This window comes from Dipodomys spectabilis, unplaced genomic scaffold (genome assembly GCF_019054845.1).
Source record: "Dipodomys spectabilis isolate Male_0828 unplaced genomic scaffold, ASM1905484v1 ptg000001l, whole genome shotgun sequence".
NCBI classification, from domain to species: Eukaryota; Metazoa; Chordata; class Mammalia; order Rodentia; family Heteromyidae; genus Dipodomys; species Dipodomys spectabilis.
The window spans coordinates 4,826,130-4,849,238 of NW_024870678.1; the positions used below are offsets into that span (position 1 = coordinate 4,826,130).

The 23,109-nt window shown below is 35.9% G+C and overlaps 1 protein-coding gene across 4 annotated transcripts in view; it reads right to left on the reverse strand.

Moving 5' to 3' along the window:
* The window catches only part of Rev3l (REV3 like, DNA directed polymerase zeta catalytic subunit), a 151,580-nt gene that overhangs the window by 104,986 nt on the left and 23,485 nt on the right, over nt 1–23,109 (reverse strand). For all 4 annotated transcript variants that reach the window (XM_042689028.1, XM_042688971.1, XM_042689046.1 and 1 more), the window contains exon 2: nt 4,422–4,611. In XM_042689028.1, the coding sequence (XP_042544962.1) occupies nt 4,422–4,611 (190 nt within the window). The remainder of the gene's footprint in view (nt 1–4,421; nt 4,612–23,109) is intronic.

Here is a 23,109-nt window from a genome sequence, read left to right on the forward strand (position 1 = left end):
ATCTAACATACCAAAAATAAATACTGTCCTATATTGTAGACCAAATGGACTGAATAGACATTTATATAATATTTCATCCAACATTTCATGCAGAATGCACATTCATGATCCAGGTATTGTTAGGTCACAAAACAACTATGTTAGATGATATGTTAGGCTATACAATAAGTCTCAACTAGTTTGAAAAATCAAAACCATACATATCTTACCTGACCACAACAGACTAAAAGTAGAAACTGATAGAAAGTGTGCAAACATATTTACGTATGTAATGTGCTATTCAAAATAATCAAAATGAAAATTTAAACATTTCTTAAAACAATGCAAATGTAAACATACTAAAAATTGTTTGATACAGCAAAAGCAATAGTATGAGGGAAGCTGATAGTAGTGATTACTTTAAAAAATATTTCAAACTAACAACTTAATTTTGTAACTCACAAAGCCAGAAAAAAAAAATCAAATCCAAAGTTAGTGAAATAACAAGAAATAAATAGGCTTTAAAAAAATTAACCAAATGAAGAGTTGTGTATGTGTGTGTGTGCCCATGCGCACATACATGTGCTGGTCCTGAGGCTTGAATTTAGGGCCTGGGCCTTTTCTGCTTGAGCCTAGTGCGCTACCACTTGATCCACAGTTTCACTTCCAACCTTTTGGTGGTTAATAGGAGATAAGAAGTCTCATGGACTTTCCTGCCCCGGCTGGTTTCAAACCACAATCCTCAGATATCTCAAAGTAGCTAGGATTTTAGGCATGAGCCACTGGTGCCTGACCTAAAGAGTTGAACTTTTGAAGAGAAAAACAATATCAGAGATGAAAAGAAAACATTATTAATATCACAGAAATCCAAAGACCAGTAGTGACTAATCTGAGTAACAACATGCCAACATACTGGAAAAGTAAAAGGAATGGGTAAATTTCTAGATACATATAACCTATCAAAATTAAACTATGAGGACATAGAAAATCTCAACATATCATAACCATATAATGAAATTTACCAACGAAGAGAAAAACTATGGCTGGATGAATGGCTTCACTGCTTAATTTTTAAATTTTTTTTAAAGAATTTCAATTCTTGTCAAAGTTCTCCAAAGTACTAAAATGGAAGCCATCCTTCCACAATCATTCTACAGAACTTATCCCATGCCAAAACTAAAACAAAACAAGCTACAGACCAATAATCTCTGATAAACAAAAATTCTCATAAATTAAATACAAAGCACGTAAAAAAGATTACGCATTATAATTACGATTTAGCTAAGGGATGCAAGGATGGTTCAATGTACATAAATTAATATATCACATCAAGAGGATGAACTATATAAATTATATAATCCTCTCAATAGGGAAAAAGCACTTAAGACTTAACCTCCATTATGATAAAATGGAATGTGGAAGTGGAGCTGCGACTGAAGTGGTAGACTGCTAGCCTTGTGGAGGGCGGGGGGCAGAAGGGAGCAGGGTTGTAGGAAAGGAAATAGAAGAATGTACAGTAGGGGTCATGTACAGAAGGGTCATATATGATTAGCTCACTGCTTACATAATACAGAATGGAAAAAGCTGAAATCATCTTACTAAACAAGACGAAGATGTCTATTTTTACCTATTTTATTCAATATAGAACTGGCAGTGTTACCCAAACAATAAGACAGGAGGAAAGAATTCAAAAGGAGGTCAAATTACTACTGATGAAATGATGTTTTTTTTCCTGTGTGTGCCAGTTTTGCAGCTTGAACTCAAGACCCTGGGCAGTGTCCTTTAGCTTTTTCACTCAAGACTGGTATCCTAGCCCTTGAACCACAGTTCCACTTCTGGCTTTTGGTGGTTAATCAGAGATAAGAGTTTCAGACTTTCCTGCCTGGCTAGATTTGAGCCATGATCAGCCTCTTGAGTAGCTAGGTTTGCAGGTGTAAGCCACCAGCACCTGGCTGAAATGATTTGATATGTAGAAAAATCTAAGAGTCTGAAAAAAAAAATCAGAAAAGACTAGGTTAGGTTTAGAATATGATTAGCATATAAAATCACTATTATATACCAAATAGTGGAATTACTGAGAATGAATGTGAAAACAATTCTATTCACCCATAGCTACAAAAAAAAAACCCTAGAAATAAAATCTAACCTATATGAATGATCTCTTCAATGAAAATTACAAAACACTGATGAAAGAAATTAAAACACATATACAAAGAGAGATAGGAAGAAAGAGAAGACAAAGAGGAGGTCATGGAGGAGGGAACAGAAGGAGAGAGGAAAGTAAGGGGAGAGAAAAGAAAGGAAGGAATAAAAGATAGGCCATCCCTATGGATTAGAAAAATTAGTATTTTTAAGTGCCTATACTACACAAAGTGATATGCAGATTTGATGCAATATCTAACCCCATACCAAAAACACTGTTCACAGAAAGAGAAAATAATCCTAAAATTTGTAGGGAACAAAAGTTCCTAAATCATCAAAGAAACCTTGAGCAAAAGAGCAAAGCTGAAGGCATCGCAATATCTAACTTTAAAACCTACAACAAAGCTATAGTAACCAAAGCAGAATGGCTCTGGAATAAAAATAATCATACAGATAAATTGAGTAGAACAAAAGAACTTAACAAGTAAACCCATATATTTACAACCAACTGAATTTTCACAAAAGCAGCAAGAACAGACACTAGAGAAAGGCTATATCTTCAATAAATGGTGCTGGCAAAACAAGGTATCTTTTATAGGAGAAAGGAATTAGATGCCTATCTCTCATTATATACAAATAATAAGTCATAATGTATCAAAAACATAAATGCAAAACTAAAAGCTATAAAACTAAGGGAAATATAATAGAAACCCTTTAGAGAATTAGTTTCAGCATCCATTAGTTTGCCATACTAGGTAGCAAAAGCAAATGATGACTAAGAGAAGCACATCAAAGTAAAAGGAAATGAAGGAATCAACAGGGAAGAGATTACCTATAGAATGAGAAAAATGTTTGACAGTTACTCATCTGAAGGAACTAATATTCAAAATATATAAGGAACTCTAACAACAAAACAACCAAAATAGCTCACTTAAAGTAAGTGATCTGAATGGATATTTCTCAAGAGATATACAAATGACAAATGCATGAAAAAATATTCAAGGTCAATAATCACCAGGGAAATGCAAATTAAAACTATAATGAAAAATCACTTCACTGATTCCACTGATTCCACTGAGAATCAGTGGAAAACAAGTAAAAATATATAGCAGTGGGGCTCATCAACTTCATTGGACATTGATGTAAGCGAACCAAGCAACTTGTGGAGAAGATGGAAAGAAAGGAAAGAGAGAGAATGAGGGAACAGATGATACTAAGGAAAAGGAAAGAAAGGTACTTATCACCTGACATATGTAAAGGTAATCTCACTGTATATCACCTCTAAAACATCAATAAAGTATTTTTTTATTGTGAAAATACTGTACAGAGGGGTTACAATTACATGGTCAAGATTATGAGTACATTTCTTATCAAGCATTGTAGCCGCCTCCTTTGTTTCCCCTTCCCATCCCCTCCCATCCTCTCCCCGCCCAAAAACATCAATAAAGTAATTTTTTAAAGCTTTAAAAAAAATCACTTCACCCCAGCTAAAATGGCTGTCATCAAAAGACAAAAAATCTGGGTGCCAGTGGCTCACACCTGTAATCCTAGCAAATCAGGAGGTTGAGATCTAAGGATCATGGTTCAAAGCCAGACTGGGTAGGATAGTCTGTGAGACTCTGATCTCCAAAAAAAGACCGAAGTGGAACTGTGTCTCAAGTCGTAAAGCAGTTTGCCTTGAGCACAAAAAAGTTCAGGGACAGTGACAGGTCCTGAGTTCAACCCTCAGGATAGTAGACATAGACACACACAAAAGTAACATTCTCTCTGAATATTAGAACTGAGAAGTGGAGGATCAAGAAGAAGATAGGGCAATAAGGTTTTCTCAGTGAAGTAGTTTTACTATATTTTACATGCTTTTGCAGTTATGTACTGTCTCACCAAAGCAACAGAGCCAACTAATCATGGACTGGAACTTATGAAACTATGAACTAAAATAAATCTTTCTCTTTGTATGCCAATTATCTCATATACTGGTTACAATGTTGACTACTACATCAAGTTTCTAGAAAAATGCCTGATACACATAAACCAGTCAAAAAGATAGCAGGAATGAATCCCATGAATTTCTACAGTTTCAGGAAAAATTAATAGAAAGGTTAAAACAAATTACCACTATTATCCATTTATCTTTCATTGCAATAATTTTAAAAGTTTTAGAAAGAAATTTACCATTGTTTTGTTAGAATAGAGGTTTTAAAAGAGTGCAATATATATTTCAAATGAAAAGTTTCTTCTAGTTAGAACAGCAAAAGAAATACAGACAAAAAGAAATGTTAAAAAGATTATCATATACTTACATTCCTGATACTAATGACACTTTGAACACATGCTGAGCAGTGGAAGATGGATTGCCTAAAGCCACATTAAGTGCTCTGTCGATACTGAATGCCATCTGAGAAAGATAGCTTTCTGGCTGTTGTCCATAACCATCGTATGGCACATAGAGGTAAGGAAAGATGCCATGTAGATGAAGACATGTCTTCTGACCTAAAATGTAACATATTATAAGGTTTAGGCTTGAGACACACTTTAACAACCAACACAAGACTCACAATGCAAGTCAATTAAATATTCTAATGACAATAGAACTTATCTAAGATAAGATTAGAAAAGCATTCCATTAACTATTTTGCCACAGAACATTAGAAAGTAATTTGTAAACCTAAGTATTACAGTACATGATTAAAATATTGTATACTTTGGGTAAAAATATCTTTACCTACATTATTTCTAGAATATTTTATGTATCTCAATCACCTCCACCATCCATAGCACAGTTCCTAACAGAATGCCTAGAAGCTTACAAAATTCAATGGGAAGTTTATTAAATAACTAACTAAAAGATCTTTCCATTTATGTTTTCATTAGGACAGAGAAAGCTCTAGATGAAGGAGGGCAAAGGAGCTCAAGTATATGAAATTTTGCTTGGGGCTAGAGGATAGTAAAAATAAAATTTTGCTATTAGAAAAATTTAGCAAAACCAAATCTAGACTAAACCACTATAGATCAATTGTCAGAAAGAATTTCTGAATATCTAAATTTCCTATTTGGTGGAAGGGATAGGGAAGACATAATGTGTATTGTCTGGGAAGGGGGTTGGTACACAAAACAAGCATGCATACTTTCTAGAAACAGTACAGTGCTGACCTGTCAACATACATCCCAGCACAGCTAACATAAAGCAAGTGATATGAGTGAGAATCTACAAAAAAAGTATCACAGAAACAGTAATGTAACTGTGAAAAGGTTAAATAACAATAGCAGCAGATAACAAATAGCAATAACAACAAAATAATAACAAAAAGCAGAGGTTCATTACACTCTATCTGGAAGGACTATGTGGTAGTAGTTCCTGTCCCAGGAGCACTGTCCCTTGGGCACATACTATTTGTCTAATTGAAATAGGGAGAACAGCAGTGATGGGAAAATATACCCATTGTTCTTCCAAAGCTGTTCATTACCATTAGCCTACTCCTCCTCCCAGCATAATCCTCAGTCAGATTCTTCCAGGACCTTGTCCCTCCTCCCTGTGCCACTAGGCCTTTCTTTGGTAGGAAAGTAGCTGATTGACTACTGTTTCCCACTTATGATTTATATACTGCATATAGAAAAATTTCATATTCTGTTGATATTCCACATTTATACTTCTTAAATAGAGTAACATTAACCTTATTTTAAGGTATACTTGTAAATCAAATTGGCAAATAAATCTGGAGCTATTATTAGATCAAATACAGTAAAACTGGAATGATCAGTTACATAATGGCATAAGATTTGTAACCTCTAGATTGCACTATTCTGTAAACAAGTTTTAATTTACTATTGTGGTGCCTGCCATAAAGCCTAGGCCTTCACATGTGCCAGGCAAGCCTTCTACCAATGAGCTGTGCATAGATTGTAACATTCTGATTTGAACTACCAACTCTTATTTTTGAAGAATTACAAAGTGTTGTTGCTACACTAATTGCAAACACCATACCACTTTAGCTATGGTCTCAGCTCTCAATATCTATTTTTATAATCAGTTATTGTATTTAACTTCAACAGAAAATATTATCAGTTGAAAGCAAATGTGGGGGGCTGGGAAGGTGGCTCAGTGATAGAGTGCTTGCCTTGCATACATGAGGCCCTGGGTTTGATTCCCCAGCACCACATAAGCAAAAAGGAAAAAAAGCCGGAAGTGACGCTGTGGCTCAAGTGGTAGAGCACTGGCCTTGAGCTGAAGAGCTGAAGGACAGCGCCCAGGCCCAGAGTTCAGGACCCACAACCAGACCACCACCACCACCCCGCCAAAAAAAAAAAGAAAGAAAGAAAAAAAAGAAAGCAAATGTGGAAGCTATTTTACTTCTAAATAAAATAAAAAGTGTTATTTTCTAAAACTTGCAGTTTCAAATTTTTAAACATGGAAAAATCTAATTATATTTCTTGATGATTAGAAAATATATTTGATCAATTTACTGAGGATTTGCTTAAGTGCTTTCTAAAAATCTCACATATAAAGGTTATAAATATTACCCTGCTACACACAAACCCTCATTTGATTAGGAGCAGCCAGCATGTTAAACTAGAGAGCAAGGGATGTAGAGACAGATTACATATACAGATGTGTGTGTGTGTGTGTGTGTGTGTGGGCGCGCGCGTGTGCGCGTGCACAAGAGAAAGAGAGAGAGAGAGCATACACAGAAGTAAGATTACATGCACTCACTGGGGTTTGAACTCTGGGCCCTGGGCACTCATAGCCAGTCCTCTTAACACTTGAGCCATGCCTCTATTCCTCTATTTGTGGGTTAACTGAAAAGAAGAGTCTCATGCAACTGTCTGCTGGAGATGTCTCTGAACCACAATTCTCATATTTCATCCTCCTGAGTAACTAGGATTATAGGCATGAGTTATCAGCACCTGACATATTTTACAAAGAAAACAATTATAAAAATTTATTTCTACCATTATGAAAATTCACAAATAATTTTAAAATGATTGTATACCCACATTTCACATTTCCAGAGAAGTAAGAATCAGAGAAATTTATCTTTCTAATCATAAGCTTTGGAATTACAAAAATTTGGAGATGTTTGATACAGGAAAAGGGAAGGAAATATTCATGTAGCAGCAATAAGACTAAGTGCTTTACATCTATTTATTCCTAAAACTTAAAACACTTTTGCAAGTATCAGAGGTTAATTTATACAGTGATATGGCTGAATTAGTTCCTGAACTAGGATTTGAAAGCCAATCATTAAAATTTAAAAGCAGTGCTCTCATTAACTGAATATTCAATCCATTTTTAAAAGTTGATGTTGGCTTTTTTTTTTGTCGGTTATGGGGCCTGAACTCTGGGCCTGGGCGCTGTCCCTCAGCTCTTCAGCTCAAGGCTAGTGCTCTACCACTTGAGCCACAATGCGACTTCAAGCTTTTTATGCTTATGTGGTGCTGAGGAATTGAACCCAGGGCCTCATGTATGCAAGGCAAGCACGCTACCACTGAGCCACCTTCCCAGCCCTTAATTCTTAATTTCTCATTTGGTATTTGTAAATTAATTGCCAGTTTCCTTATCTAACTCTTTCATTTGATGGTAAATTCATTGGGAACTGATACTCTCATGTTTGCACAAACAAACAACTCATATCTCTAAGACTGTAAAAAATACATTGCATGTGTTTAATAAATATTATTCTCAAATAGAACTGCTTGAAGAGAAAGCGATGAAGTGAAAGCTTCTGAATATGTAAAGAAATAAATCCATAAAAATAGACTCAAATACAGTAGGCCATGGCTTACTGCACTTTCTTATTCAAAGTTGTGGTGACTATAACACAGAACTACCTCTATCTAGTTTTTCTACAGCTAGGGGTGGCTCAATGCCTTCACATTCTTTCCTCAAGAACTATCTTCTGACGAACAATCAACATGAATTTCAGACATACTACTACCAGCTCTAATATCATACAAAAGAAAATGATGAGAAGAAAAAGGAAAACAGAAATATATAAAAGGGAAATGTATTTTTAAAAAATCTCAATTTCTTTTGGGCAATAGTATATCTTAACTGTAAATATTTTAAATTCTATAATAGCCCTGCTTTATTTTAACAAAATACTCACCATTTCTATTTCCCTCCAACAGCTCTCTGCCATATAAATATGTGGGACCATATAGCTATTAAATTCCTTTAGAGATAAAATAGTCTGCTCCAACCCTGTCAATTAGGGCTGGGTTCTAAAATTTGTAGCTTCTCCCGTAAAATCTGAGAGGGTAGAGACTTGGCTGTTTCAACATCTAGTTGTGGCCTCCATAGACCTTTGGATTGGGAGCAAGGCTTCAAGTGGTGGAGCACCTAGTACCTAGCAAGCTTGAAGCCCTACATTCAAACCCCAGTACTGCCAAAATCATTTGACTTCAGTTCAGAGTCTTTTGGTCTATATTCCAAGAAGCTATATATACACATTCTTTCAGGAATGTTTTCATGAAATAGTATTTTGAAATGGCCTAGTAAAATTTAAGTTTATGTGGATTTAAAAAACAATCTCATTTTTCTCTACCTCAGCAACTTTATTCAGGTATAATTTTTATATAGGCAATATACACATATATGCAATATACTAAAATATGTGTGCTACACATTAATTAGACTGATGTGTGTGTGTGTGTGTGTGTGTGTGTGTGTGTGTGTGTAACCCCTCATACTTATGGGTCTTGTTCTTTTTTATGAGAATATTTAAGATTTAAACTCCTTAGAAATAAAATCAAATTTCTTAGCATATTTTAAGTATAGAATACATTACAAACCATAGTTACCATATGGTAAATAGATCTCTAGAATTATTCAAGCTGTCATTTTGTATCCTTTAACCAGTATCTCATTCTCAGACCACTCCCCTAAATCTTTTTTCTTATGGTTGTCAAACTGAATTCAGGCAATAACCCCAGTAGAAATAAAGACATTCAAGAGAATAAACTCATGCACATGGCTTTCATTTTTTTTTTTTTTAGTTTGAATTTTCCACTTTGATGTGGATTATGAAGCTACAACAAAGTTGTTTCAGGAAATTCCTCCACCAAAACTTGTCACACAGGTAACAACTTGTTGGTTTTTATTTTTATTTTTTGCTGGTCCTGAGGCTTGAACTCAAGGCCTGAGCAATGTTCCTGAGTCTCATTGTGCTCAACTCTAACTCTCAACCATTTGAGCCACACCACTTCCAGATGTTTCTGAGTAGTTTATTGTAGATAAGAGTTTCATGGACTTTCCTGCCTGGGCTGACTTCAAACTGTGATCCTCAGATCTCAGTTTCCTGAGTAATTAGGAGCACAGGCATGAGCCACCAGCACTTGCCTTAAGTGGTTGTTTTTAAAGACATTATGGCAAAAACCTTTATGAAGTCTGCTACTTCTCAGCTTGTTAAGTAGGTCTTACAAGGAAAGCAGGTATTACTTTAGCAGCAAGTGCTCTGAATATTATCTTTCATGGAACCCAGAATTATACTAAATATTAGGTCCTCTGTATACTAACATTTCTTATGCTACTTTCTAAAATTCTGTTCTATATTTTTAGTCCTTGGAGCTGGTCTGTCTCAAGTCGCTAAAATCTTGTTTGCCCATTTATCACAAAACTACTTGTAATTTTGAAGATAACATTTTCAATAAATTGACTACATGTATTGCTTCTGTTTTCTGATCAAGGTTGGTGCCCTACCACCGAAGGCTCTCCACTTCCTAAATGTACCTTTAAAAAAAATTCAAGGGTCTGAAAATTTTTTCAGTCAGAAATAATGTCCCTGATAACATTTATTCTGCCAAAAGACTGAGTTAGCATGGGCATCTCTCTTTCAAATCTTTCTACTCCTACCCAATATTCTAAAACTTTTGCAAGTCTACTTAGGACTACGTTAGTTACATATAATAATGGTTGGTAAAATGGAGGTCAGAGTCAGGCAAAAGTCCAAACTTTTAGGCAGAAAAATATCTGAACTAGCTGAAAGTGCAAACCAGAAGCAATATCTTTAAAGTATTAAACTTCTAAAATCTAAGACATTACCCAAATTTTGCAATATACATTAACAACTAATCTGCATTCTCTTTCAAATGTTATTATACTGCTTCACTGGTAGTATAGCCCCTATTACAATACTCCAAATTCCCCTTTTCCATCCCTTCTAAACACTGATGACATTCATTTCACTTCAATAAGCTAAAATTATTCCATACATCATTGCCATTATTAGTTTAACAGTTACCCATCAATTAAAAGTAAGGAAGTAAAGGATTTTTTTTTTTTAACCTCTGGTGCTGGATCTAACTTAGGGCCTTGTGCACACTTGGTGCAAGTTCTACTGCTTGCTGAGCTATATACCTCCAGGTATGAAAAGGTTTTAATTTACCTTTCTTGTAAGATTTTAATTTACCTTTCTTGTAAGACAAGTAATATTTCTTACTGACCACAGATTTTTTTTTTTAATCTGAGAAAGAATATCTCATTCACTTTTTTTTTGGTCAGTTGTGGGGCCTGAACTCTGGGCCTGGGCTCTGTCCCTCAGCTCTTCAGTTTAAGACTAGCTCTCTAACACTTGAGCCACAGTACCACTTCTGGCTTTTTCTGCTTATGTGGTGCTGAGGAACCAAACCCAGGGCCTCATGCATGCAAGGCAAGCACTCTACCACTGAGTCACCTTCCTAGCCCCTCTCATTCACTTTTGAAAGATACTTTTAATACATATGGAATTTGAGTTAGTGGTTTCTTCCTACAGTTTATAAACAGTTTATTCCACCTTCTTGTTTCTAAGAAGTCCAGTTTAATTCTCATCCCTATTCCTATATAAGGATTAAGGTAAGTTGTCCTCTCCCTGTTTTCCTTCAGGGTTTTCTTTGTGCTTTCTTGAACTTGATTATGAATACATCAACCTTTTTGCTTTAATCTTTTGTTGTTCTCCTTATGATAAGCCTAGCAAAGGTTATTCTTTGTGGTAGTACTGCTTTTGATTTCTACCATTTCTTGATTCTTTGTTAGAATTTTAATCTCTATGCTGACATGACCCATTCTAGTGTCTTTTAAAATTACAGAGCTTATTATATTATTCATAACTACTGCAACAATCTCACAAAACCTAACTCTCTGCATTATCCAGTTAGGAGTTAAATACCTATGTTTATTGTTTGCTAGAGCTACAGATATTTGTTATTAAAATTTCCTCTAATGTCCTTGTTTTTGTCTCTTACTATCTCTGCAAACTCTTGAAGTCAGAGTAAGCCTGTAGTTCTTTCTGTTATACAGGAAGAGCTTGTTGATGGAGTAGGGAAGAGAGGAAGTATCCTGTAATTAATTTGTCTTTAAATGTGCCCTCTCAACAACCCACCTACTTTACTCAAAACAGACAAGCTAGAGTTGGGTATTTTACCAAGTTGCTTAGGCTCTGATAGTTGTTTTTGTTGTTAAGTGGAGAAAAGACTGCTCTGGTACATTTCAAATTGGTTAATATTCCCATCTCCCTGCTGGATGCTCAAAAGTATTAATTTTTCTAGTCTTCACTACAAGAACCTGAAGGAGGCTCCCCTAATATAGGTCTGTAGAAATTTTCTGTACTCTAGTCATCTAGTTGGTTTTCCTATCACTTCCTGGCTCCACGGGCTTTTTCTCTTGTAAGTTGTGATTTTCTGAATCTGTCTGTCCTCTCTAGTTTGAAGGGCACTTATGTAACCCCAAACTCATCTGACATGAATTTTCTGCTGGAAATAAGGAGCTGTTCATTTTTAGTTTAGTTTCTTTCTTGTGATGAGGATTAAACTAACAATTTTCCCTCCCTCTTTCTTTTTGAAGTATGTCTAGCTATATAGCTCAATATGACCATTAACTGGCAATCCTTTCAAATGCTGGGAGTATAGGAGTAGAGCTGTGGATCAAGTGGTAGAGCACTACTAGTTTTGAGCAAAAAAGCTGGTTTTGTTGCTATAGTTATTGAATTGTTCTTGTTTAAAATGGTATTTGTAATAGTGAAAGCAAGAGCAGAGAAAGAAGAACTTTGGGATCATCTAGTCTTGACTCTCACCAGTTAATTGTATGATTTTAGGTACTGTAAATCTCCTCTCTTACCTATCATATAGGTTATTGGGAAAGTTAAGCATTTATTGAGCACATTTCTAACTATAAATTACAGGGTTTTTTTCTACTGCATCCACATTTCCTCCATTAAGATGAAATCTTTCAGACTTTCTGACTGGGCTGGCCTAGAACTTTGATCTTCCCAGTCTCAGCCTTCCACATCACTTAGGATGATAGGCATGTGCCACTGCACCAGCTATGGGTTGAGAAGAGGTCTCTTGAACTTTTCTGCTGGGGTTGGCTTTTAACTAAAGTCTTCTTAAGTTCAGCTGCCCGAATAGGTGGCTCACTCTTATAAATCTATCATCCTCTTATCTCTATCAAGTTCCCCTGAGCACAATCTGAATGGCCTTCCCTGAATTGAGCTCCCATTGCAAATCAAGATAATCTTAGATAATCTACCACATGCATTGCGATCTAAGAACTCAAGTCTGTAACACAAATAAAGTAGATAAGACCATCTGATTTATCCTATTTCATTTATAGGTCATAATCTTAGTCACATAGTTTAAATTATATTATTATTATTATTCTGAGTGAATAAAAACCTTGGAAAGATCTAAGATAACATGCCTAAAATAACCACTCACAAACTTCCCTTTCTCTAAGTTTAGTAAAATCACACTTACTTCAAAGAAAAATAGGTGCCAAATCTGCAATACCATCTGGTCATTTTTCTTTTTTGCTACAAGAAATGTTTACAAACTAGGGTAATATGTAGGGTAGGAATTATTCATTTGGCAAAAAGATGATCCCAAAACTCTTCTTAGTCTGCTATTACTTTCACTGTAACAAATGGGAATTCTATCTGATTTCTTCCCCCATAATAGTGGCCAGAGAGGGACTTATGAAAGTCACTGATTTAACCTAGAAAACTTGCTAGCTAGTCAAGCACCTAATTATCATTTTTTTCAAGAATTAACTAAAGATGGCAATCAGAAAAAGAAAATATTAGAACATGGAAAATTACTTTGGAAAGGAAAGAAAACAGAAACTTTAGGGCTAGGACAAAGTATATGAACAATTTGTACCAGAATAAAGGAAAAATTTAAAAATTAAAGGTATTAAATTTAGAATCAGCATATTAAAGTTACCCTAACAAAGCTTACAGAGAAAATGTTTTAATTATTTTATTCATACATTAGTTGTATGGGGGCGGAAGGTTCAGTTTCAGTGCAACATTTCCATACATACATACAATGTATACCATCACCCTCCCCTCCTCTTATTACTCTTCTTTAACTCCTTTAAATAAAGTATGTTTGAAATATATTTCCTAACCTAATAACTCCAAAGAAATTAGGGAGTCAAGAATTCACTATACACTTTTATTGAACCCTAAATATAGAAAAGACTTTAAAAAATGAACGAGCTAGGCTGGGAAGGTAGCTCAATGGTAGAGTGCTTGCCTTGCATGCATGAGGCCCTGGTTTCAATTCCTCAGCACAAGATAGGCAGAAAAAGCTGGAAGTGGCTCTGTGGTTCAAGTGGTAGAGCGCTAGCCTTGAGCTGAAGAGCTGAGGGACAGTGCCCAGGCCTAGAGTTCAGGCCTCATTACTGACAAAAAATAAAAGTTTAAAAAAAATTAAATTAAATTTTAAAAATGAACGAGCTTGGCACTGGTGGCTCAGGCCTATAATCCTAATTACTCAGAAGATCTGAGGATCACAGTTCAAAGCCAGCCTGGCAGGAAAGTCCATGAGACTCCTATCCAAGTAACAACTAAAATTGGAAGTGAAGCTATGGCTCAAATGGTAGGGAGCAAAAAGCTTGAAACAGTGCCCAGGTCTAGAGTTCAAGCCCCAGGACCAGCACATAGACACATACGCGCGCGTGTGCGTACGCGCGCGCGCACGCACACACACACACACACACACACACACACACACACACACACAAATGAAATTCAGTTTGCATTCACAGAACTGAGAATAGAGTTGGGCACCAAGTTATGCTGCAAAACATAACAAGGACAGAAACCAAAATTTTTGGGTAACAGAGAAGAGAGAATAATTGAAATTGAAGAAAGGCTTCGTGAATGCCTAGGCATTTGTATAGCCCTAAGTTTGATCACTGACACTATAAAACAAATATATACACATACATACATACATAATAAATGAATGAATGAAAAATGAATGAATGGATGGATGAATAAAAATGAGGAAGATAGGGAGGGAAGGAGGAAAGGAAGAATGGAAAAAAAACAAGAAAAGAATGACAGAGGGTGGGAGAGAAGAAAAAACAAGAAAGGAACATGGAAAGGAATGAAAAGAAGGAAAGGAGAGAGGGAAAGAGGGCATATGGCTCAAGTGGTAGAGTGCTTGACTAGCAAGGGCAAAGCCTTGCTTGACTTCAAATCCCAGTACCACCAAAAAATAAATAAAATAAAAAGAATATACTCTTTACTGCATACTATAGGAGAAACATGAAGGCTGAATAACTTCAGGAAAATCTGTATGAAAACTCTTTAAAAAATAATAACCATAAAATTAGAGGGACTGATTATTAAGTTCATAAGCACTTTTAGACTCAGGAAATATACTTTCTGAGTGTCTGTGATTAACTTTACTTCTCCAAAGCATATTATTCCTTGTGTTAACATATTGGGGGGAGGGAAGGGAACCAACCTATATTTATAGCTATATTACTAAACAATACTACACAGTTTGCAAAACACTTACACTTGGCCTTAGCCTCTAGCCAAATACCAAACAACCATGCCTGAATCAACAGTAAACCCAAATACCCTTGTATAAGAAACTTCAAGCTGAACTTTCAAATGCTTGGTATTAGAAAGCCCTTATAGAGAAAAAAACAAATTCACTGACACTAACCAGAAGTTAATTAAAAGACAAAACATTTCTATGGACTTGGAGAATGAAACCAAAACTTCTAATATAAAATCACAACTTTGCAGCCAGATGCTGGTGGATCACAATTGCAATCCTAAGCAGACAAATTGGAGAGACTCATATCTCCAACTAACTGGCAAAAAGTCAAAAGTGGAGTTGTGACTAAGTGGTTGAGTGATAGCCTTGAGTGAAAAAGTTGAAAGAGAGCACAAGATCCTGAACTCAAACCCCCAGTAACTTTGGGTTAGTTAGATTTTGGAAAAGTAATTATTAGATCTTTTTTTCTTTGTTGAAAGGAAGGATAGTAGTACTGGGATCTCAAGATTGCTAGGTAGGTGTTCCATCACTTGAGACACACTCCCAACCCTTTTTGCTTTCCTTATTTTTTAGATGAGGTCTTGGGCTTTTTAAACCAGGCTAGCTTTGGACTACAATCAGCCAGATCTGCACCTGTTAGTAGGTGAGATTACAAACATGATCACTGTGTCTAGACTTTCTATCAACTGTGATCAGACTTTTAGATCAATTAAAGAACTTTTTTAAAAAAAAATTATTAGCTGGGCGCCGATGGCTCATGCCTGTAATCCTAGCTACTCAGGAGGCTGAGATCTGAGAATCCCGGTTCAAAGCCAGCCCAGGCAGGAAAGACCATGAGATTCCTATCTCCAATAAACTACTAGAAAACCGGAAGTGGCGCTGTAGCTCAAGTGGTAGAGCGCTCGCCTTGAGCTGAAGAGCTGAGGGACAGCGCCCAGGCCCAGAGTTCAAGCCCCATGACCGACAAAAAAAAAAAAAAATTATTATATTTAAGTAGTTATACAAAAGGACTACAATTCAGTATGTCAGCTTGAGTATTGTGTATCTTGATCAATGTTACCCCTTTCATATTCTCCCCATTCCTTCCAATCCCTCAATTTCCCTAATTTCATAGGATATACATCAAATATTGTGACTACATTCCCCCTTCTTATTGTCATTCATTTTGACACTGCAAAAAGAAACTGAACTTCTATATTAAAAAAAAAAAAACTCACCCTATGTCAGAGGCTGGCAAACAGGAAAAACAATCAAGTATTTTAGGCATCGTGGGTTAGTCTCTGTTATAACTAACTTACTTGCCTAGAGAGGCAAGAAAGCAGACATAATTAATAATATAATGATGGGAAGGGTGGCGCTATGATCCAATAAATATTTAGTAACAAAAACAGAGGTGGAGTACAGTTTAGTGGTAGTAAGATCCTAGATTTGCCTACTGTTCTTCTAGAATGTAAGTTACATATACTTAGTCAATTCCCACTATAAAATATATTTTTAAAAAATTCTCTAAAGGTCATCCTTAGTCAATTGTCAGTATAAAATACATGTTCTGTAAATGTTTGTAGATTATTTAATATTATTCAAAGAACTTAGTAAAGAAATTTATCGAGCAAAGATAAAGTGAATTATCTACTGATTTCTAAGATGCTTACTGCTAAGATTTATAGTTGCTTCCTTTTAAAATTTTAAATTAAAAAGCTACTTTAAAATACTAATTTATTTTAATCATAATGCATCATCATGACATGATATTTTAATCAAAAAGCATCATCATGTCAGCACTAAACTCTTTATCTGGGAATAATACTAATTTTCTGGATTTCTGGAGCTATTTAAATAAATTAGCAATCTACTTGATGTAAAGGATATAGATTATAACTCCACAAAAACAAGTTAAAGGAAAATAAAAAGAGTAATAAGTAGATCTACCCTTCATCTTATTTGTCACCCATCAGAGGATATATCAACACACAATAGACAATGAATGGCAACAGGTAGAAAGACTAAAGATATATAGCTGGCTAAGAGCTGATGGGAATAACATAGTCAAAGGGAAAACAATAATAAGCTATTGCTATTATATTTTATTCAATCCAGGATTGAGAATAATCTGATTCTAAAGACTATGGTCAGTCCAACGTATCATTGCTTTCATTAAAACAGTATTCCTTATAGATTTTCAGGGGTACAAAAATCAAGTATCAACATATTTCTAGGCAACATCCATCCACATCTACTTCATCTGACACCCTAGGTAAAAAATTTCTGAACATACCTTTTAAATTATTCTCAAAGGGAGAAAAGGTTGTGCAAATATAGCTGAGAATCAGTAGTGCACGTTTTTATTTCCTAGCTATTTGCAAGTCAGAGGTTTGAGGTCAGCTAGGGCAGAATAGTTCATGAAACCCTTTGTCAGCCTACAATGAAACCCTTTCTCAGCCTACAATGAGGCAGGAACACTGGTACACACCTGTCACTGAAGCTACATGGGGAGCTGAGACCGGGAGGACTATAGTGCCAAGGTCAGCCCAAATAGGACATGAGACTCTATGGAAGCACAGATAGACCCAATGGCTCAAACCTGTAATCTCAGCAGTGATAGGAAGTCTAAAAATAGGCTCTGGTGGCCACTTTGGAGGGAACTGAGAACTTTTCTTAATAACTAGTGAAAAACTGGAGGTGTGCCTCAGCAGTATCATATTCTTAACTTAGTACTGCAAAAGCCTTGAGTTTAAACCCCAATACAGCCAAACAAGAAAAATGTACCTATGCACACACACGCGTTCGCACACACACACACACACACACACACACACACACACACACACACACACATCTATACCAACTGAGTCTGCAAAGGCCCCAAGTCAGCAGTATTTATTTATAGTTTCACTTTGTGAACTTTCAGTTAGCTACAGCCCCATCATGGTCTAAAAATATTAATTAAAAATTTTTAATTGCGAGTTTTAAATTACATGCTATCTTATGTATAAGGATCAAATTTTACATCATTTATTCTGGCCTACAAATCATTCCTTTGTCCAGGGATCTACACTGAATACTCCCACCCACTAATCACTTAGTAGTCACCTTAGAAATACTACTATAGTGCTTGTATTTTATATATTAATGTCCCAAAGCACTAGAGTAGTAACATAGCAATTTATAAAGTAAAAGTCTTTAACCTTACAGTGGGAAGTCCCACAACTATACTAAGTATACAAGCTAGCAGTGAGTGACAACCATTTCAATTATTAATTATAATTACAATTTATAATTTCACAAGAATATTTCCTTTATATGCTCTAGGCTGCTTTTTCATTTACTATGTGAATTGTTGGTCTGTTACAGAATTTCTGGTGGACTTACTATGCACATTCTTTGTAAATCAAGAATTATTCTATACATACAAGACACTATGTTGAAACGAACTTTACAACTTTGGTGGGAGAGGGAGGAGTTGGGGAGGTGGGAAGAGAAGGGAAAGTAGGGGAAAAATAAAGGAGGGTAACAATGCTGGATAGGAAATGTACTCATTACCTTACTCACGTAACTGTAACCCCTCTGTACAGTATCTTTACAATAAAAAATATTTTTGAAAAATAATCACAATGTAGTAAAAAAATTTTAAATAAACCAACAGTATTAGAAACTGTAGAGAACAAAATGAAGTGAAATAAGTGAATGTTCTGTCTTTAGGAAATTTGTATTCTTAAAAACTGTAGTAAAATATATTTAACACAAAATTTAACATTTTACCTTTTTTTTTTAAGGATATTCAGCGGCATTTCGTGTACTCACATTGTTTTAACATCATCAACACCATTCAATCCAGAATCTGTCCATTATCCCAAATTGAGACTATACCCATTAAATAGAAATTTCAATTCCCTTCCTCCCAACTTCAGGTAAACATTATTTTGGTGTATGAAACTGATTCTTCTTTTTTTCTTCTTTTTTGCTGGTCCTGAGACTTGAACTCTGTGTCTGGGCACTGTCCTTGAGTTCCTTTTTCTCAAGGCTAGCATTCTACCAACTGAACCACAACACCACTTCCTGCTTTTTCTGGGATTAATTAATTGGTGATAAGTCTTACAGATTTTTCTGACCTGGCTGACTTCAAACAGCAAATCCCCAGATCTCAGCCTCCTAAGTAGCTATGATTTCTTCATGTTTTTCCTAATTTTATTACTGCACATCTAGACAACAAGCACTAAGAACATAAAAGACTAGCAGCATACGAATGTGTTCTGAAGAAACTAACACTGTAACAGGAAAGCCAAGAAAAACATGCGGTAACTTCTCTAGCAGAGATGTAAAATACAATTGTAGCAACAAAGCTCTAGTTGACTGAGAAAGTCAAGACAGGCTTCACAATGGAGGCAATAATTTCTCAGAACAGTCTCAAAGGTAAAGAAACCACCAAATGGACAGTCATTCCATTCATAGAAACAACATTCATATATTCAAGCATTTAAAAGATATGATACTGCTAGATATTCTGAATGCCTAAGACAGCCAAGGCCCTTGCTTTTTTTAAATCACCAGTATATGTAATATCTTGAGAATGTCATTTGAGAAAATAAATACAAACAGTTCTAATCAAAGACCCAAGTGAACGAGTCCAGATAATGAGGTATAGAAAGTAGCCTGGTAGGGGCTGGGAAGGTGGCTCAGTGGTAGAGCGCTTGCCTTGCATGCACAAGGCCCTGGCTTCGATTCCTCAGCACCACATAAGCAAAAAGAAAAAGCCGAAAGTGGCACTGTGGCTCAAGTGGTAGAGCACTAGCCTTGAGCTGAAGAGCTGAGGGACAGTGCCCAGGCCCAGAGTTCAGGCCCCATGACCGGACCCAAAAAAAATCAAAAATCAAAAGAAAGTAGCCAGGTGCCAGATCATAAAAAATACTATGCGGTTATTATGGCTGGTTAACTTGAAAACTTTAGCATACCTAAGATTTTTCAGAGGTGCTTGTAAAAATACATTCTAGCTGGGTACTCATGGCTCACATCTATAAAAAGCTACTAAGGAAGATGAAAACTAGAGAAAAATCACAGTTTGAAGCCAGTCCAGACAGCAAACTCCATGAGACTTAATCTCCATGTAATCAGATAAAAAAGCAGGCTGGAGGTGTGGCTCAGGTGGCAGAGTGCCAGCAGAGACTAAGTAAGCCAGGTAAGAGTGTGAGGCCTTGAGTTCAAACTCCAGGATCAACCAAAAGGAAATGAAAAAGGAATACATTACTAGGATAACTCCAAATACTTATATTTCCTATACCTGTGGGGAGGCATGGTTCTAGAAATATTATATGTGTGTGTGTGTGTGTGTGTGTGTGTGTAAATAATATACTGTATACTATATATGTAATATATACAACATATGTATGTGTGTTTATGTGTATTGTACTGGTACTGGGGCTTGAACTTAGGGCTTAGGTAGTTCCTTAGCTTCAAGGGTAGTGCTCTACCACAGCTCCATTTCTGGCTTTTTGCTTGGTTAACTGGAAATAAGTCTCATGGATTTGTCTGACTAGGATAGCTTTGAGCCATGATTCTCAGATCTCAGCCTCCTTAGTAGCTAGGATTACAGGTGTGAGTCATCAGTGGCTGGCTAAGGAATCTATATACTCAATGAAAACTGTGACTTTAGTAAGGTATATATGTAGTCTACATTTTGACAAATACCTCTAAAATATAAGGAGCTAATGAAAGATTGAAGCAGGAATATAATGCTTAGTAACATTAGTAACTAAGATTTTATATCTTAGTAATATTGTCCTTAATTATTAGATAATAAATGCTCTTATTTAAAAACAAAAAAGGAAAATATCACTGACATCTACAATCTAGAGATGAGTATTTCATTTTGTGGTGGGGGGGGTTCCCATATATTTATAGTATAAAGAATTATACTGTATAAACTATTCTGAAGGTTATTGTTCACTTCATCATTAAAGAAAATTTTAGGCTATTGGCAATTGTGAAAATACAACAATAAACCTTGTTATTAAAATATCATAGATTATATGTAAAATATTATAATGATCCAACCAAAATAATTAGATCTTGGGCTAGCTTGGGATATAGATCAGCGGTACAGCACTTGCCTAGCATACATAAGGATAAGAGGCCTTGAGTTCCATGCCCAAGTACCACAAAAACAAACAAGCAAATGAATAAATATGATCTCAAGCTGGGCTCACACCTGTAATCCTAAATATCAGAAAAGCTAGAACAGGAGGATTACCGTTTAAGGTCAGACTGAGCAGAAACACTCAAGAGACCCCTTCTCAACCTATGGCTGGACTCAATGACAAGAATCTGTCAGCCCAGCTATAATGGGCTAACTAAAATAGGTAGATCATGGTTCAGGCTCTGGCAGAGACTCTATCTTAAAAATAACCCTCTCAAAAAAGGGTTTGAGACATGACTCAGCAGTAAAGCACTTGCCTATAAAGCACAGTCCTGAGTTCAAGGCTAATATCATCAAAATAATTAAGTAAACCAATAAACACTATCTTAAAGTAACAGAAAAGGGCATAGAATGGATTTTTAAGTCTACAACCTACACATAGGGATTGTTATTTGCTAAAGATTATAGACAAAGGTATTTACTCACTCTAATAAATATTCATGAAAATCCTAGAAAGTATCAAAGAATAACTAGACAGAAGAATATATTAGGATAAAACACTATTAGCATTTCCACTTTTCTTTTTTTTGGGTCGGGTCGTGGGGCCTGAACTCTGGGCCTGAGCGCTGTCCTTCAGCTCTTCAGCTCAAGGCTAGCACTCTACCACTTGAGCCACAGCGCCACTTCCAGCTTTTTTCATTTTGCTTATATGGTGCTGAGGAATCGAACCCAGGGCCTCATGCATGCAAGGCAAGCGCTCTATCACTGAGCCACCTTCCCAGCCCCCCACTTTTCTTATATATATATGCATATATATATATATATATACATATATATATATATGTATGTATGTATGTATGTATAGGGGTAAGATCAGGATTACAACTACATTTAGAGTTCCCTCCTTCCATCCTTTTTCTTTTTAAAATTTTTAGGCATGGAGAATTAAACCCAGGATCTCATATATGTTATACAAGCATTCTGCCATCAAGATAGTCCAAGTCTCTTCCTTTTATCAGAGAAAAATCTATTCCCTATTCTATTTTACAACTGCAAAAGCTTAGAGCCAAAAGGAATCACACCTGTCAAAAGGCACTTGATTCTCTGTTTTCAATTTTGTTGTAGGGATGTAGTCAAATGAATAATAAGTCATAATCAAGTTTATTTCATGTTTTTAAAAACAAAAAATCTATATACTGGTTCATGCACCTGGCTTCTTGTTATTTATGTGACTCTTCTCCAACATCAACCTAAAGCCATTCTAAATCCATATTTCAGCTATGAAATATGGCTCAAACAAAATATTTTTTCCTTTGAAAGAGCATAATGTATCATGACAATAAAATCTTACTAAAGTTGAGGTCATATAAAAATGCTTATAATGAGCAAGGTACTGGTGTCACACTCTTGTAGTCCTACTCAAAAGGCTGAAATCTGAGGATCACTGTTTAAAGCCAGCCCTGTAAGGAAATTCCATTTGACTCATCTCTAATTAACCACCAAAAAGCCCCAAGTAGAACTGTGGTCCAAGTGGTAGGTAGTCAGAAGGTTAGCCTTGAACAAAAAAGCTTAGGAACAGCACCTAGACCCTGAGTTCATGCCTCAGGAACAGCACAAAATAACAGTAACAATAATAACAATAACAATAATGCTTATAATAAGCTGGTTCTCTCAACTATTTTCCCCAGGTACAAATACCCATTCTATGATGCTAACTTTCAGACTTCAAGTATGGTATTTTTTGTAACTTTTTGTTGTTGTTGTTCCGGTCGTGGGGCCTGAACTCTGGGCCTGGGCGCTGTCCCTCAACTCTTCAGCTCAAGGCTAGCGCTCTACCACTTGAGCCACAGCACCACTTCCGGCTTTTTTCTTTTTGCTTATGTGGTGCTGAGGAATCGAACCCAGGGCCTCATGCATGCAAGGCAAGCGCTCTACCACTGAGCCACCTTCCCAGCCCATGTAACTAAACTTTTAAATACTTGAATCTAATAGATCCAAAGATTCTTAACTAGTGGATCTGACACAGCTTACTTGGTGTACATTTAAAAAATTAAATGGCATCTTGTTTACAGTTAGAAATATTACTTCTT